Source organism: Tiliqua scincoides, chromosome 3 (assembly GCF_035046505.1).
Source record: "Tiliqua scincoides isolate rTilSci1 chromosome 3, rTilSci1.hap2, whole genome shotgun sequence".
NCBI lineage: Eukaryota > Metazoa > Chordata > Lepidosauria > Squamata > Scincidae > Tiliqua > Tiliqua scincoides.
The window spans coordinates 165,844,383-165,858,200 of NC_089823.1; the positions used below are offsets into that span (position 1 = coordinate 165,844,383).

At 42.5% G+C, this 13,818-nt stretch overlaps 1 protein-coding gene across 3 annotated transcripts in view; it reads right to left on the minus strand.

Annotated features, from left to right (window-relative positions):
- The window catches only part of INPP5A (inositol polyphosphate-5-phosphatase A), a 311,939-nt gene that overhangs the window by 240,754 nt on the left and 57,367 nt on the right, over window positions 1-13,818 (minus strand). For all 3 annotated transcript variants that reach the window (XM_066619882.1, XM_066619883.1, XM_066619884.1), the window contains exon 2: window positions 2,235-2,276. In XM_066619882.1, coding sequence (XP_066475979.1) covers window positions 2,235-2,276 — 42 coding nt within the window. The remainder of the gene's footprint in view (window positions 1-2,234; window positions 2,277-13,818) is intronic.

Here is a 13,818-nt window from a genome sequence, read left to right on the forward strand (position 1 = left end):
ACCATGCTTAAGGCATCCTGCAAACTCTTAAAATATTAGGAATTAGACCTTTAAAAAAAGGTATTTAAACACTTTATGATGAATATATTTGCTTTGGCAAAAAGGGCAGAACCTGCTTATTTGCAGTTAGCCGGTTAATTGACTATGATCAATTAAGCATAAGCCCTTGGAAGCTATGAACTTCCTACTAAACGAGTGTGCTCAGGACTAAGATAGCTAGCAACTCAGTTAGAAAAATGAGGTTCTGAATATTTTTCCCAGTTGGTTACTGAGTGGAGAAACATTTCCTTAAAAGGTCCAAGTTATTTGTTTGCCTTTGCTAACACACTGATGATAGCAAGGACTGAAAAGATTATAACTCTTCCTGGGAGGAAAAAAAAATACCGCACTGTTCTCATCTATTGAGCTACTGAACACAGAAGCCCTACGCAGGCATTACAATGGCACAGATGCTGTTCACATGGGGGAGGGGAGAGCTGGCCATCACAATTATACACACTTACCTTCCACTTCAATGTGTGGACAGCGTCTACGCCACTGTTAATGTTTGCACAAGTCTATTGTTTCTTAGGAGGGAAAATGCTAGTGTCCTTTGCCACTGGACATTCAAGAATGTCTGCTTTCTAGACCACAAGTACTTATGTACATAGAAAATCCATGCAGCACATTTAAATGTATGGATGCCACCCCAACTATGTTTCCACCATCTGTGGAGGTCGCTTCTGTGTGCAAAGGCAGCTGTCAATGGCAGGAGCACTACTGGGATCCCACTTTACGTATTCCTGAAAGTCTTTCCATGGATCATCAGTTCTCATGAGATACCACATTTGGGTACAGTTTTGAAGGCAGATATGCAGTATGCAGAGTCAGCCAGCAGTCCTATGAATACTTATTCCCTTATGTCCCACTGAATTCAGCACAGCTTACTTCTAAGTAAACACAAATAAACTCAGACAGCACATGTAGTCCACAGGACAATAAGATTGATTCAGATTACCTGGGATTCGAATGCCTGTTCAACCAAATATCCTTAGGTATATTTATAGCAAGCTCTCCCTTTGTTCTCTTTTAAACAGGAATAAAAGTGATCTATTCTACAGAACTGCTCCAATAAACAGAATAAAGTACAATGCATTTTAAAGTACTGCATACTATACACACACAAAATTAATCTATAAGCATGCTAAACAAGATAGGTTTAGCTTTACTCAGCTAAAGATTAAAGCTTTACTCAGTGCACAGAAATTCCCCAAGCATATAAGAAGTTGATTTACACAAGTTGTAGACTTAGGGGGATTCCACCATTCCAGAATAATCAACACTTTGTGCAGGGCTTTTCAAACTGGGGTGTCGTGACACCCCAGCCTGCGGGCCCTGGCCCCTGCCCCCTTAAGGGGCGGGGGCAGCCTGGAGGCAGGGAGGAGGCAGTGGCGCGATCCCCAGGATCGCACCGCTCAGGGGGGCTGCAGGGGCTTGGGTACCCCTACCCAAGCCCCTGCAGCCTCCTGGGGGTGCGGGGAGCCCGGCGCGACCTGCAGCAGGGCTCCCCGCAGCAGTGAAAGTAGATGCGGAGTAGATCCTGGGGATCGCGCTGCTGCCTTCCCCCGCCCCTGCTGCCTCCCCCCTCCCGCCCACGCAAGAACTTAGTGGCTCTCTCCCAGAGAGTTTGAGAACCACTGACTTTGTGGATAACATTGAGACAGTACCACCATAATATACAGCTAGGAAACAGGATTTGAATCCACGTGTCCCAAGTCAGGCATGAAGCTCACTGGGTGATCATGGGCCACCCCCTGTCCCCCAGTCTAACCAACGCCACACATTGGCTGTGAGGATAAAATGAAGAGAGAACTGCATATGGCTCCTCAAAAGAAGGGCAGGATAAAAGTGTATGCAACAATAATTTTGATGTTCGTATGGAGAAGGACTTTACACTTTTCATATCAAGCATTTTGTTTGTTTATAGAAAAACTGAGAAATAACTCATAAAAGAAGCATCATCACCATATGGTGATGTTACTAAAATAGGCCCTTCATTGATCTTACAATTACACTGGTCAACCTGAACATAAACACTCACTGTCAAGTTACTCCTTCAGATTTCTGTGACTTTATTTCCAGGCAAACATGCTTATGAGATTTCTCATAATTTCTAGTGAGATGTTTAACACTCCTATAGATGGTGATACTCGGTACACATGCACAACGCAGTGTAAAATAGATTTTTACAGTACCTGATAAAATTCCCGTAGCCAATTCTTCTGTAAATTTTCTGGCTGGAAAATAAAAACACAAAAAGATTGTTATGTAATAAGACAAACATGTGTGATATAGTAAAAAAACAGTCTGCAGATTTGCCTCAAGACACAAGTTCAAATTCCCACTCAGACATGAAGCTCACTGTGAGTCCTTGACCCAGTCACTATTTCTCAGCATCACAAGAGTTGTTGCCAAGATAAAATGGAAGAATCCCACACGTGCTCTCCTCAAGTTCTTGGATGAAAGGCCAAAAAAACCATGATGTACAGTATAAAACAATTTTATGTTTAGTAATGTCCAGCAATAATTCACTCATGGTCAGCACCAAATTGCTCTGGGCCTTGGGGCAAGACCGGATGCTAACTCCTTCCACTTGCCATGGCATGTGGGCCTGAGACTGGTACAGTAGTCCCTCTGATCTGCAGGGGTTCAGTTACAGGCCCCCTCCCCAGAACTGAAATCCCCTTTTAAAAATGTTTAAAACAGTAAAAATTAATAAGATAGCCTTTCCCAAACTTTATGCTGCAAAGTCATGCTGTTTGCAAAATCATGCTGTCTTCTGCACCCCAGGAGGCCATTCAGAAATAAGCCAGGGCCTGGGGGGGGGGGGGTTCGCATGACCCAGAAGTGGCTTCAGAAAGCACAGTAGACTGTCTTGCAGCTCTGCAAATGGTGTAGTTTTCCAGCACAAAAGTAGGGAAAGCTATCTTTTTACTGATTTTTACTTTTTTAAACTTTTCTAAGCAGCATCTGAAAATAGTGAAACCAATGGATGCCAGACCCACATATAAGGTGGGTCAACAGCAGTTATTCCCATACACCAGGGAATACTGGTACTCAAACTTTTCCAGCCAGTGGCTCCCTTGACCCCGGTGGCTGTTGGCCATGACTCCCCATCATGTTCCTGAGGGCTGGAAGTGACATCATTAAACAGGAAGTGGCCAGAAATATTAACTATTATTATTAGCTAATAATATAAAATAATAATATAAAAATATTATTATTATTATTTATATATTATAATTTTATATATTATATTGATTATAATATTAAATATTAAATATATATTAACTATATTAATATTAATTATATTAATCATATCATTGATTAAATGCAGATCTTAAAATTATATTATTAATACACAGCCGTATACATGCTTTATAAATAATCAGCTGCTGATCACTGCTGGAGACAGAATGCTGGAGTAGGTAGATTTTGTCTGGTCCAGGAGGACTCATTTTTTTAAACTTTGTAAGCATACCAATAGAATTGTTTTATCAAATGAACTTTGTGAACAACCAGTCTGACCAACACTACACACACACACACACACACACACACACCCTGTGGACCCCAATCCAACTAGTCATTTCTCCCATTCTCCTTGGATAGGACTGAACCCTTTATTAATTTAACGAAATTAAATTTTTCCAGCAGCTGGTGGGGAAAACAAAAATAGACTATGAAAATATATCAGAGCTGATAAGGGTTTGGTTAGGAAGCTGATTTGTCTCCTATACTAGGAGATGTACAGCTCAAGCCTATGCATGTCTACTCAGAAGTAAGTCCCATTAGAGTCAATGGGGCTTACTCCCAAGAAAGTGTGGATAGGATTGGGCTGGCAATCACTTCATCAATGGCTGATAATTCCTTCAAATAGCAAGATTCATCATTTTAAAAATACAGCCTTTCCTCTTCAGTCAAACAACAAGATTAATAAATCACTAAAAAACAGTACCCTTTTTCTGCTCCTGGCCAAGTAAAGTGTGTGCTTCTCTCTCTCTCCCCCCCCCCCCCGCCAACTCCATGGAAGCAACTTTAAGACCCCTGGTGACTGGTAAAATAGGAAGCGTTTTATTTGGGGAGGGGGAGGAAAGCGGGAAGGTTTGGAGATCGAAAGGGGGGAGTGGAAGAGGGAGGGGGTTGAAAAGAGAGATTTCACTTTGATGAGAAGTGATCCCAGGCTGGGAACTAGAAGCCAACCAGACAAGGATCAGCAAGGGTTAAGGACTGCAAGCTGAGCATACTCGGTACTTGCCAGATGGGGGTGGGAGTTGAAGAGCTTTGGAAACAACATGCAGCGAACAAAGAAGGCAAGGCAGCAGGGAGGGAGGGAGAAGAGAAGCAGGGAGGGAGAAGAGGGCGGGGTGGCAGCAGCCACTCTAGCAGCTGAGCAACTCCTGTTTCTTCTGCTTTAAAAAAAAGTGCAGACGGGCTTGTATTCTGCCCAGGGGTGTGACTGTATCGCTGCGAGAGGACATCCTGCCCCTCCCCTTTGAGTTCCTGGCGCCTCCCTAAAGAGCTGTGCCGCACAGTTTGAATAACACTGCCATACACACATTCTTCCCAACCTGAATTGCAAAATCCTTTAAATAGAAGTGTCATCAGGCTGAAACCTGGAACCTTCTAAAAACAAAGTATATACTCTGCCCTGGAGCTACATTCCTTCCACTGATACAAGACTATGAGAACCAAGTCAGGTTAGTATGCCTTGCAGTCTTTTTTCTTAAATTTCTTCTTGACCTGTGAGATTTAATTAATGGGGTAAGTTGCTAACAGGAAAAGCTTGCAAAGACAGATATTAAGCCATTCCTGTCCAATGTTGCATATACTCAACAGGGATCAAATGTGCATACCTGTGGACTGGGCAGAAATGGGTTAATTAGCAGATACCAGTACATTAGGATTATCAGTATTATTTTTAGCTAATAGTATATCAAGAAGGCTCTCAGAAGGGCTCCACTCTCCACTCATTTTGAGAGTCTCGTTCTCTCTTCCTTATGTTTTGCCCTATTTGCTTGTCCAACTTTCCTTAGCAATATTGACCAATCTGCAAGTCATGGTCCTTCTCACTGCCAGTGACTTAGCTTTTTTGATATCTGAGGTCCTAGTCAGAGTCGAATACTCCTCATAGCATCCACACCTATGAAATACACCATGGAATTCTGAACCCTGTAGGTGCACTTTTGCGGAGCATTCCCACCACCTTTTGCAGAAAAAATTAAGAAGCTTGCGGTTATTAAGGCAGAGATCTCGTTGGAATGAATTTCAAAAGTGTACATTTCCATAGGACATTAACACCTAGCAGTCAGTAATACTATATGAAAAGCAGTGATTTATAGACTGTCATTAAATGGGGAAAATATTTTATTTTTTTAAGGCAATGATATTAAATGTGATGTTTTCAATCTGACTAAATATCAATTTTATATTTTCCAGGGCCCAGATACGAAACTTAATTTTTTGGCACCATTCTGTAAAATACTGGAAAAATAAACAGAAGATTGACCTCTCAGTTCAAGAAACTTTCAATAACAAGTCCTCATGTTACTAAGCACCGAAAGCCTTTTAAAGAATGAACATGGCAAGGTAAGCCTGATACATGCACGGAAAATTGGCTTTTAGTGAACTGGAATACAGATTAACAAGTCTCTGAAGAACAACCATCTCCAAACCAGGAGCGGCTCAAGGTTGACTCAAATTCAGACACGTGAAAAACTACAGAACAGCAGAGCACCCAGAAAATATGTGAGTCGCTCAACGGTGTTATGAGAAGGGATAATTGTGTGATAAAATTCTTTATGACAGTTGTTTAACAGATGCCAGATATTTCATCATGAGAGAGAAAAAACGTGCAGTTAACATCTCCAAACACCAACATGGTTAATGTTTTTATTCTTGCTCAGAGGTGGCACCATGTTCTGGGAAATTATGCTAAAAATTCAAGGAAGTGCGTAACAGCTACAGGTTTCTCAGCTACTAGGAATATCTAATCGCAAACACTAATCATAGCTGAAAATGTTTCTTCACATATCAAACTTTCCCAAATGCACTTAAAACTGAGGAATCCTCTTTTCCTTTTAGGAAGACTGTGGACCCAATCCTATCCAGTTTTCCAGTGCCGGTGTAGCCGTGCCAATGGGGCATGCGCTGCATCCTGTGGTGGGGAGGCAGTGACAGAGGCCTCCTCAAGATAAGGAAATGTTTGTTCCCTTACCTTGAAGTCCCATTGTGGCTGCACATGTGCTGGAAAGTTGGATAGGATTAGGCTCTCAGGGCCCAAACCTATACAACTTTCCAGAGCCAATGCAGCAATGCCAATGGAGTGCTTGCTGCATTCTGCAGTGGGGGAGCAGTTGTGGAGGCTTCCCCAAGGTAAGGAAAAGCTTGTTCCCTTACCTTGAGGTTGCATTGCAGCTACATCAGCACTGGAAAGTTGGAAAGGATTGGGCCCTAAGCAAGTAACAAAAAACACAGGGAGGAGCCTCCTAACAAAGCCATCTAACTATTCACATTCATGCAGTGACTTATGGGGACGACCATCCAGGACATGGGCAATTTCCCAGTGACTGGTAAGGGCTGTCGAGTCACAGCAGTATGACAGAGGCACAGAGGGCAAATATCCACTCAGGAGCCAAATGCCAGACGAAAAGATGCCTCTTTTGCACAGGTGTAACAACAGCAAAGTGTCAGCATGCTGCCACATGCACACTTTTCAGTTGTGGACACTGGCAGACATTGGTTGGCCATCCTGGTGAGCAATGCAGTGTTGAAGGTCAGGGTCACCACCCTCCATGCCAGCACTCACTCCTTCTGCAGTGGCAGCATACAAGTCTTGGACCTGGGACAGCTATGTGCAAGTAGGCAGTCGAAGTAGAGGTGCAGATAGAGGCAAGAGGAAAGGAGAGCAGATAACAGCAACAGTTCCAAAGTTGGCCTAAGCTTGTAGTTTCTAAAAAAAAAACATTGATAGTGGCAGAGGCAATGCAAATGTGGCTGGTTGGCTGCTAGAAAGCTGAACAAGGGGAGAAATGGAATTGGCATAGACTTACTGTTCAAGAAGTCGCTGGTTAACATGTATTTGTGTGTGGTCATTTTCCTAGATGTTGACGTTCCCTAATAAAGTCAGCAAGGTTTTCCAGGTGCGGCGTCCTTTACAACATAATGCTTGAGCGCGATTTGAATTGTGGTCTGTGGCTTCAATCACATTTCTGAGTGACCCACTTTGTATTTGAGTTATCACCTGCTTTACGACTGGGTAAAATGGTAGACTCGATTGTGTCATGATCTGTGGGGGGCCCCCAATAACATACGTAGATAGTAATGCTTGGTTACAGGAAACGTATACAGAAGCTGTATACTTGATCTTAAAAAGCCGATGACGAAGTATAGGTACATAAATTTGAGGTATTTCAACTTGAATGAATTTGTATTGTGTCTTTTCAAAGAAACAGCGCAGATTTTAGTACACATGGTAATGTCTTTTATATGACATTATATAAGACTTGGCTAAAAGCATCCTGAAGTTCATGAATGAGTTGTGTTTAGAACTGGGGTGGGGGCAGAGAGACATGTGCAACTCACAGCTCTGTGCTAGTCATCACAGAGCTACACCAGCTCTTCCACCATTACTGGGGCAGAAAACACTAGAACTTTATAACTTACCCTGGTCTGGTATCACAATAATGCCCAGAACTTTATCCACCCTTGTCGATACCCAAATGAATACTGCAGATCTGTTGTTCTCAAACTTTTTAGAGGCCCTACAGGCTGCTGCCTGATTTATAAAGGCAAAGGCAAATGGCTACAATGGTGATTGGGCAGCAATCCCCCCTCCCAAGTAGCAGCTTGTTTGACCCTTGATGCACATAACTTAAGCTGCCCTGTCAGTTTTGCAACTCACCAAAAACTGGGCGACAACCCACTGGTGGGTCCCAGACCCATAGTTTGAGAACTGCACCTAGATTAACAGCCCACTCCTACCCCTCCCCCCACCAGTCCATAGCATGCAGCACTGCTACTGGAGTACACACTACCCAGAAGAGGTTAGTAAAAATCTTTAAGCGCTTCCCTGTGGGCCACCTGGCCGCCAATGGGTCTCCTCAGACCTACACTGGCTATTTAGCTGGCGTAAGTCTGAGAAGAGTCAGAGGCACATCAGGCTGAATAAAGGGGAGAGAATTCTGCCATGCGCTGTTGCTTCTGAGTTCCTTCCCTTTCCACCTGCAGTTGGGCCTGTTCCCCACCTCGATCCACCCCAAACTGCCCCCTTACATGCGTCAGCACATCCTGGGTAAACCAGTGATCCACAAGCATGACCTCCAGTCATTTGTGTTGGCAGCTCTGGCCCACGTATCATCAGAGCAGCTTCTGTGTCACCAGTCCGTGAGCTACAGCAGCATGTGAGTTCTGCTGCCATAAGCCCTGAATAAAACCAGTGCCTAAAAGTGCCAGAGCAATATGTCACTTAACTCTGCTGTTTGTGATTGCTATGTAGTAAACGTTGCTGTGAAACAGGAGTAACGTATTTTGATTGAGCTCATATCTTGACAATAGGAGCCTGCACTTTAAAATAATGGTCAAATAAGGCAATTCTAGAGCACAGACTGAGACATCATCCTGCATTCTAGTAAAAAACTAATTTGTTTTTTTAAAAAACACAAAGAAACAGATGAGTGGAAACAGGAACAACTGATGAATATGAGATACATGAACCATGAATAGTGCCTTTAAGTTGGGAAATTTTCATCTAAGGCACACTGCATTTGGAAAAAGAGGAATGGATCAGAGTCAAAACCATTGTGCAACACACATACTTTTGTTGAAAGGGATATTCAAAATGACATTACCTTTTCCTCTCTCTTATGTTCACCTTGAATGCATGTCACTCCACAAAGTCAATAGTGTTTGTACACCACTTTTGATCTGAACATAGTTACAGCACAAACCTCTGCATGTCTACTCAGAACTATGTCCCATCATGTTTGATGAGGTTTACTCCCAGGAAAGTGTGTACAGGATTGTAGCCTTAGGCCCAAACCCTAACCAACTTTCCAGCACTGGCATAGCTGTGCCAATGGTATGTGCACTGCATCCTGCAGTTGGGTGGCAGTCAAGGAGGCCTTCTCAAGGTAAGGGAATGTTTGTTCCCTTTCCTCAGCACTGCATTGCCCTTATGTCAGTGCTGAAAAGTGGGTTAGGATTGCACCCTTAGTCTTGTTCAGCCTTATAGCTACCTTGTGGACTAAATTGACTAATAATAGGAAGAGAACTGGGGCTGAGAAGCAGTAAACTAACCTGCACCACAGTTTGAGCACATGACAGAGGTAGGTCTAATGACTCAAATGAATCAACCACAGACATGAAAAAAGTTTCAAAGTAAAGTTGTTTGGAAAATCTTCCAAATCAAAGCCCAAATCTTTATCATAGTTTCAAAGTGATACAGACCAGAGATAGCAGTGTCTGAATAAGAACGAAAAATATACTGTATCTTTTAAAATCTTTGAATTTGAAAATAAAGTTTTACGAGACTGATTTCAATGATTTCTAGTTCTCTCTCTCAGTCTCCCCCCTTCAAACTCTAGGTTTATTACTGATAAAGCAGTATGGATAGTTGGCCACTCAGCAATGTTTAAAAACACACACAAGTCCAAGCTACCAAAATTCACCAACTGTCTTCCCTGAATTTGTTCACCAGATGGCAGCAGGAAGACAATATCGTAGAATAGCAAATGAGAACTAAAATGTCCAATAAATGAACACACACACAAAATGAACTGTTGGAGTTTGTTTGGTCCCGAGAGATTTCCCACAGTTGAGGAAAGGGTTGCTTCTCATTTCATCTCTGCAAAGAAATGGAGTTGGCAAGGATTCTGATAAAACATTCACTGGCAAGTTCATAGAAATCATGGTTACATTTCCTTGAAAACCAAACTCCAGTGCTCAAGTCTGCAAGGGACACTCATTGTTTCAGTTTTTAAAATGCCCCAATTCTTAAACATTCCTCAACTCAAAATCTGAGAGTATTTTCTGTAAGGCAGGGGAAATGCACCCTAAGAGTAAATCCACCAATGCCATTCGTCCTGGTTGTCAAATAATGGGAAATAAGACAGCAATCGAAATTGTCCATCTCCCCAAATTATTTCTCTGAAATCAAGCAATTTAGGGCGCAGTCCTAACCCCTTGTCAATGCTTTCCAGCACTGCCACAGCGGTGCCAATGGGACGTGTGCTGCATCCTGCAGTTGGGTGTCACTCAGGGAGGCCTCCTCAAAGTAAGAGAATGTTTGTTCCCTTACCTCAAAGCTGCAATTCCCTTATGTCAGTGCTGGAAAGCAGAGACATAGGGGGTTAGGATTGCACCCTCATTTGCGTATTGTTTTTCCTAGGTCTCTCCAAATGGTGCACATATAATTAAAAACATAAAAAAAAACCCAAGTGTCCTGGCTGCTTGCTGCTGTGGCAGGGCTGATATAAACAGCAATCATAAAAAGGACTGCCAGGAAAAACCTGGCAGCAGGTGACAGTTATTGGGGGGAGGGCAGCTTCTCTTCCACCAGGTCACACCTGTAAGTGAGGTCCCTGGTTGTCACCTCTTCCTCTCCAGTGTTTCCACTGGGCAAACGAGATGGTGACCATTCTTAGTGCAGTTCAGGTATTCTGCCTAGTTAAGGTTCTCACGTGCAAATGTTCTTACTTGTCCGACCTGATGGGCAAAGGCATGCTGACTTTCTTTACAGCATAATTAGGGATATTGACTACTTTACTTATTCAAACTAGGGGTCTCTGTCACATTGCTTACAGCAGTGGTTCTCAAACTTCCCGGGAGACTTACTCCTGGGATAAGTCTTTGCGGGGGCGGCAGCAGCAAAGCGATCCCCAGGATCGCACCCCTGCAGGGGGGCGAGGGGGGCTATTCTTTAACAGATCATATGTGCTCCCAGGGGGTTTCATCGCGCTTGGCACTTTCACTGTTTAGAAGCCATGGGGAGCCCTACAAGCACTCCGCAGGGCTCCCCACACCCCCTGGACCCTGGGAGCACATAAATTTGTTAAAGGCTAGTCCCCCTCCCCCCGCAGGGGCACGATCCTGGGGATCACTTTGCTGCTTTCCCCCTGCCCCTTAAAGGGAACGGGCATAGTTACAAAAGCTGGTGGGTCGTGACCCACCAGTTTGAGAACTACTGGCTTACAGTATTTAGTGGTCAGGGAAATAAAGCAGAAGGCTGGCAAACACATGGATACCACATGTGTTGGTGAGTTACTGCAACACAGACATTTCACAAAGTAGAACAAACTTCTTCTTTCCCCATCATCCATGTGCCTGACAAGACTATTATATAATACGTAAAAGACAGAAAGACCTGCAAAAAGGATTGCTCATCAATCCTTTAGCAGTTTATTAAAATGTTTTTTAAGACATCTGCCCTTAAATAGACGTATGTTTGTAATATCTCTATTCAGTGCAACATTAACAGCTTGGATGACATTTCTTTGAACGAAGGAAGTCAAGGGTCTAATTCAAGTGAACAAACTTTTACAGGGGTTATTTTAGCCAGGACTCCCATTTCCTCTCACTTAAAAGTGTTCGTGTAAACACTCAGTGTCAGTGTTAAAATCATCACCTCTTAACTGCAATGTGTTTGAGGCAAACTTTGGTAAGGATGATTCTGATTACTGGATCATAATAAAAACCCAGTATCTCTCCGAGGGAACATTCCATACAGTACACATGAAAATTTAACCTCCGGTTAGGAGCATTTTTTTAAAAACAAAAAACTTATCTAGCCTGGAATTAAAAACCTGGGTAACATTAACAATTCTTTTTTTTTTTTTTTTTACCTCCCACTAATAAAGGTTGTCATGCAAAACTTATATCATAGCCACAAAATCTTGTGTATACATATCCAAATATTATTGCACCCATTTTACAGACAGGAACCTCACGGTGCAATTCTCCTCAGATAATTTGAATCAATTACTATTTGTGCCCTGCTAGCTGGGCAAGGGCACTCCTTTTAAAATGGTAGATCTCATATATTTAGCAGGGGAGACAGCAACTATCCCTATTCAGTCCAGTCCAGCATCACTTCTAGCAGCTGCTTTGCTGGCGTTTCTTCTGCTTCTTTTTAAACTTTCAGGATAGGGGACCATTCATTGTGTTCTGCAAACAGTTCTATGAGCTTTGTTTCTGTTAAATGCTGTGTATAAATATTTGTAGCACTAGTATCATGAACTGACCTAGGGGCACCTTCATTAGTATATCTCTGTATGGAACCCTTCCATTGATTAAATGTCAGCTGTGCAAATTTTACCAATTCTTTTGAAGACCCAATTATGAATTGTTACATATATTTGATGTTAAATAGATTATCCTGGTCGGTAGCTTTTTGAGGTTACAAAGTATTCGGTTTGGGCGTCCCAATCCTCTCATTCTATTGAGTGAGTCAGTGCATGCATGCGCATTCTGGGTATGTTTCAGAACATTCAGGAAGCTGCTCACAGCATCAAATGAAATGAGTAAAAATGACTTAATGTACTTCAGTCTCCACCTCAAAGTGGTCATGTGAATTGACCATAAGACCATGGCCCAGTGCAGACGTGACTCAATCTCCAAACCAGTTAGAGTTCAGTGCATCAGCTTGTACAGGTTGAGTCTCATTATTCACAGAACTCATGGATGGAAAAATCACATTAAAGCAAATCCATTTAAAAACAATGTCCCTTTTGCTAGGTGATTTAAAAAGAGCCCTGCTGACTTTTGTGATGTAAGATAGAGTCAATAAGCAGAAAATCCATCCATCAGTCTCCCTCCAGGCATTTAGAAAGTTTCACTCTGAGCCAGGGCAAAGAGATTATCTTTCACCTGCTCAGGGGGAATGGAGGAGTCCTTTGCCTTGGAGAGAGAATGATGAATTGTCAGCTAGCTAACCTCTCTGCATTAATGAGACTATTGTTAAAGGACTGTTTTCCTTTAATTTAAAGGGTCCTTATCATGTTGAGGAGTGAAAAATCCATGGATAATTAGGTTATACCTGTAATCACTTGCATGACTCTCTCTCTCTACAACAGTAAGAAAAGCAGTTTTTAAAACTGTGATTTTTAAAGGCGTGCATTTTTCCCCTTCTCCAGGGATCAGCACATTCCTTCTCATTTGCAGTGGCCATTCCTGTTGAGTCAAATCTGTGAATAAAAAATCCGTGCATAACAAGGTTGGACCTGTATGTTCTTTTCCCCTCCACCTTCCTCCTTTTGTATGGGTGAATTCTTCTCTCCCGACCCAGAGCTAATCATGGTACAGCATTAACATCAGTACCAATGCTTTTGCTGACCTTAGTTAATTCAAAATCACCATTTTTTTTCTGTGCTCTGGATCCCCCTATAGTTATCAAAAATGCTGGTCAGGTGTAACATCAACCATGGCATTAAAGAAAAAGGTGGAAACTGGCATGCAAGAGTTGAAAGACAGAAGGAAAGTGAACAACAAATACCTACACCACCTCCTAACCAACAATTTTTAAGGAAGGATGTTGCTGTAGCACCTAGATGCCTTCATAACCCCTTCACACTGAATTTATTAGGGATCTCGCTAAGCTCAGATTTTGAGCCCAGTGAATTTGGCACAGAAATTCCATAATGAAATCTATAATCAAAAATCCAGACAGCCTGGCACTTTAGGACAACTGCAGTGACAATCTTTTTTAAGTCAAGGAAGCAGCAATAAAATACTAATAGCAGTTTTTAATCACCATCTCCCCTTCCATGAACACCACCTGTGTTC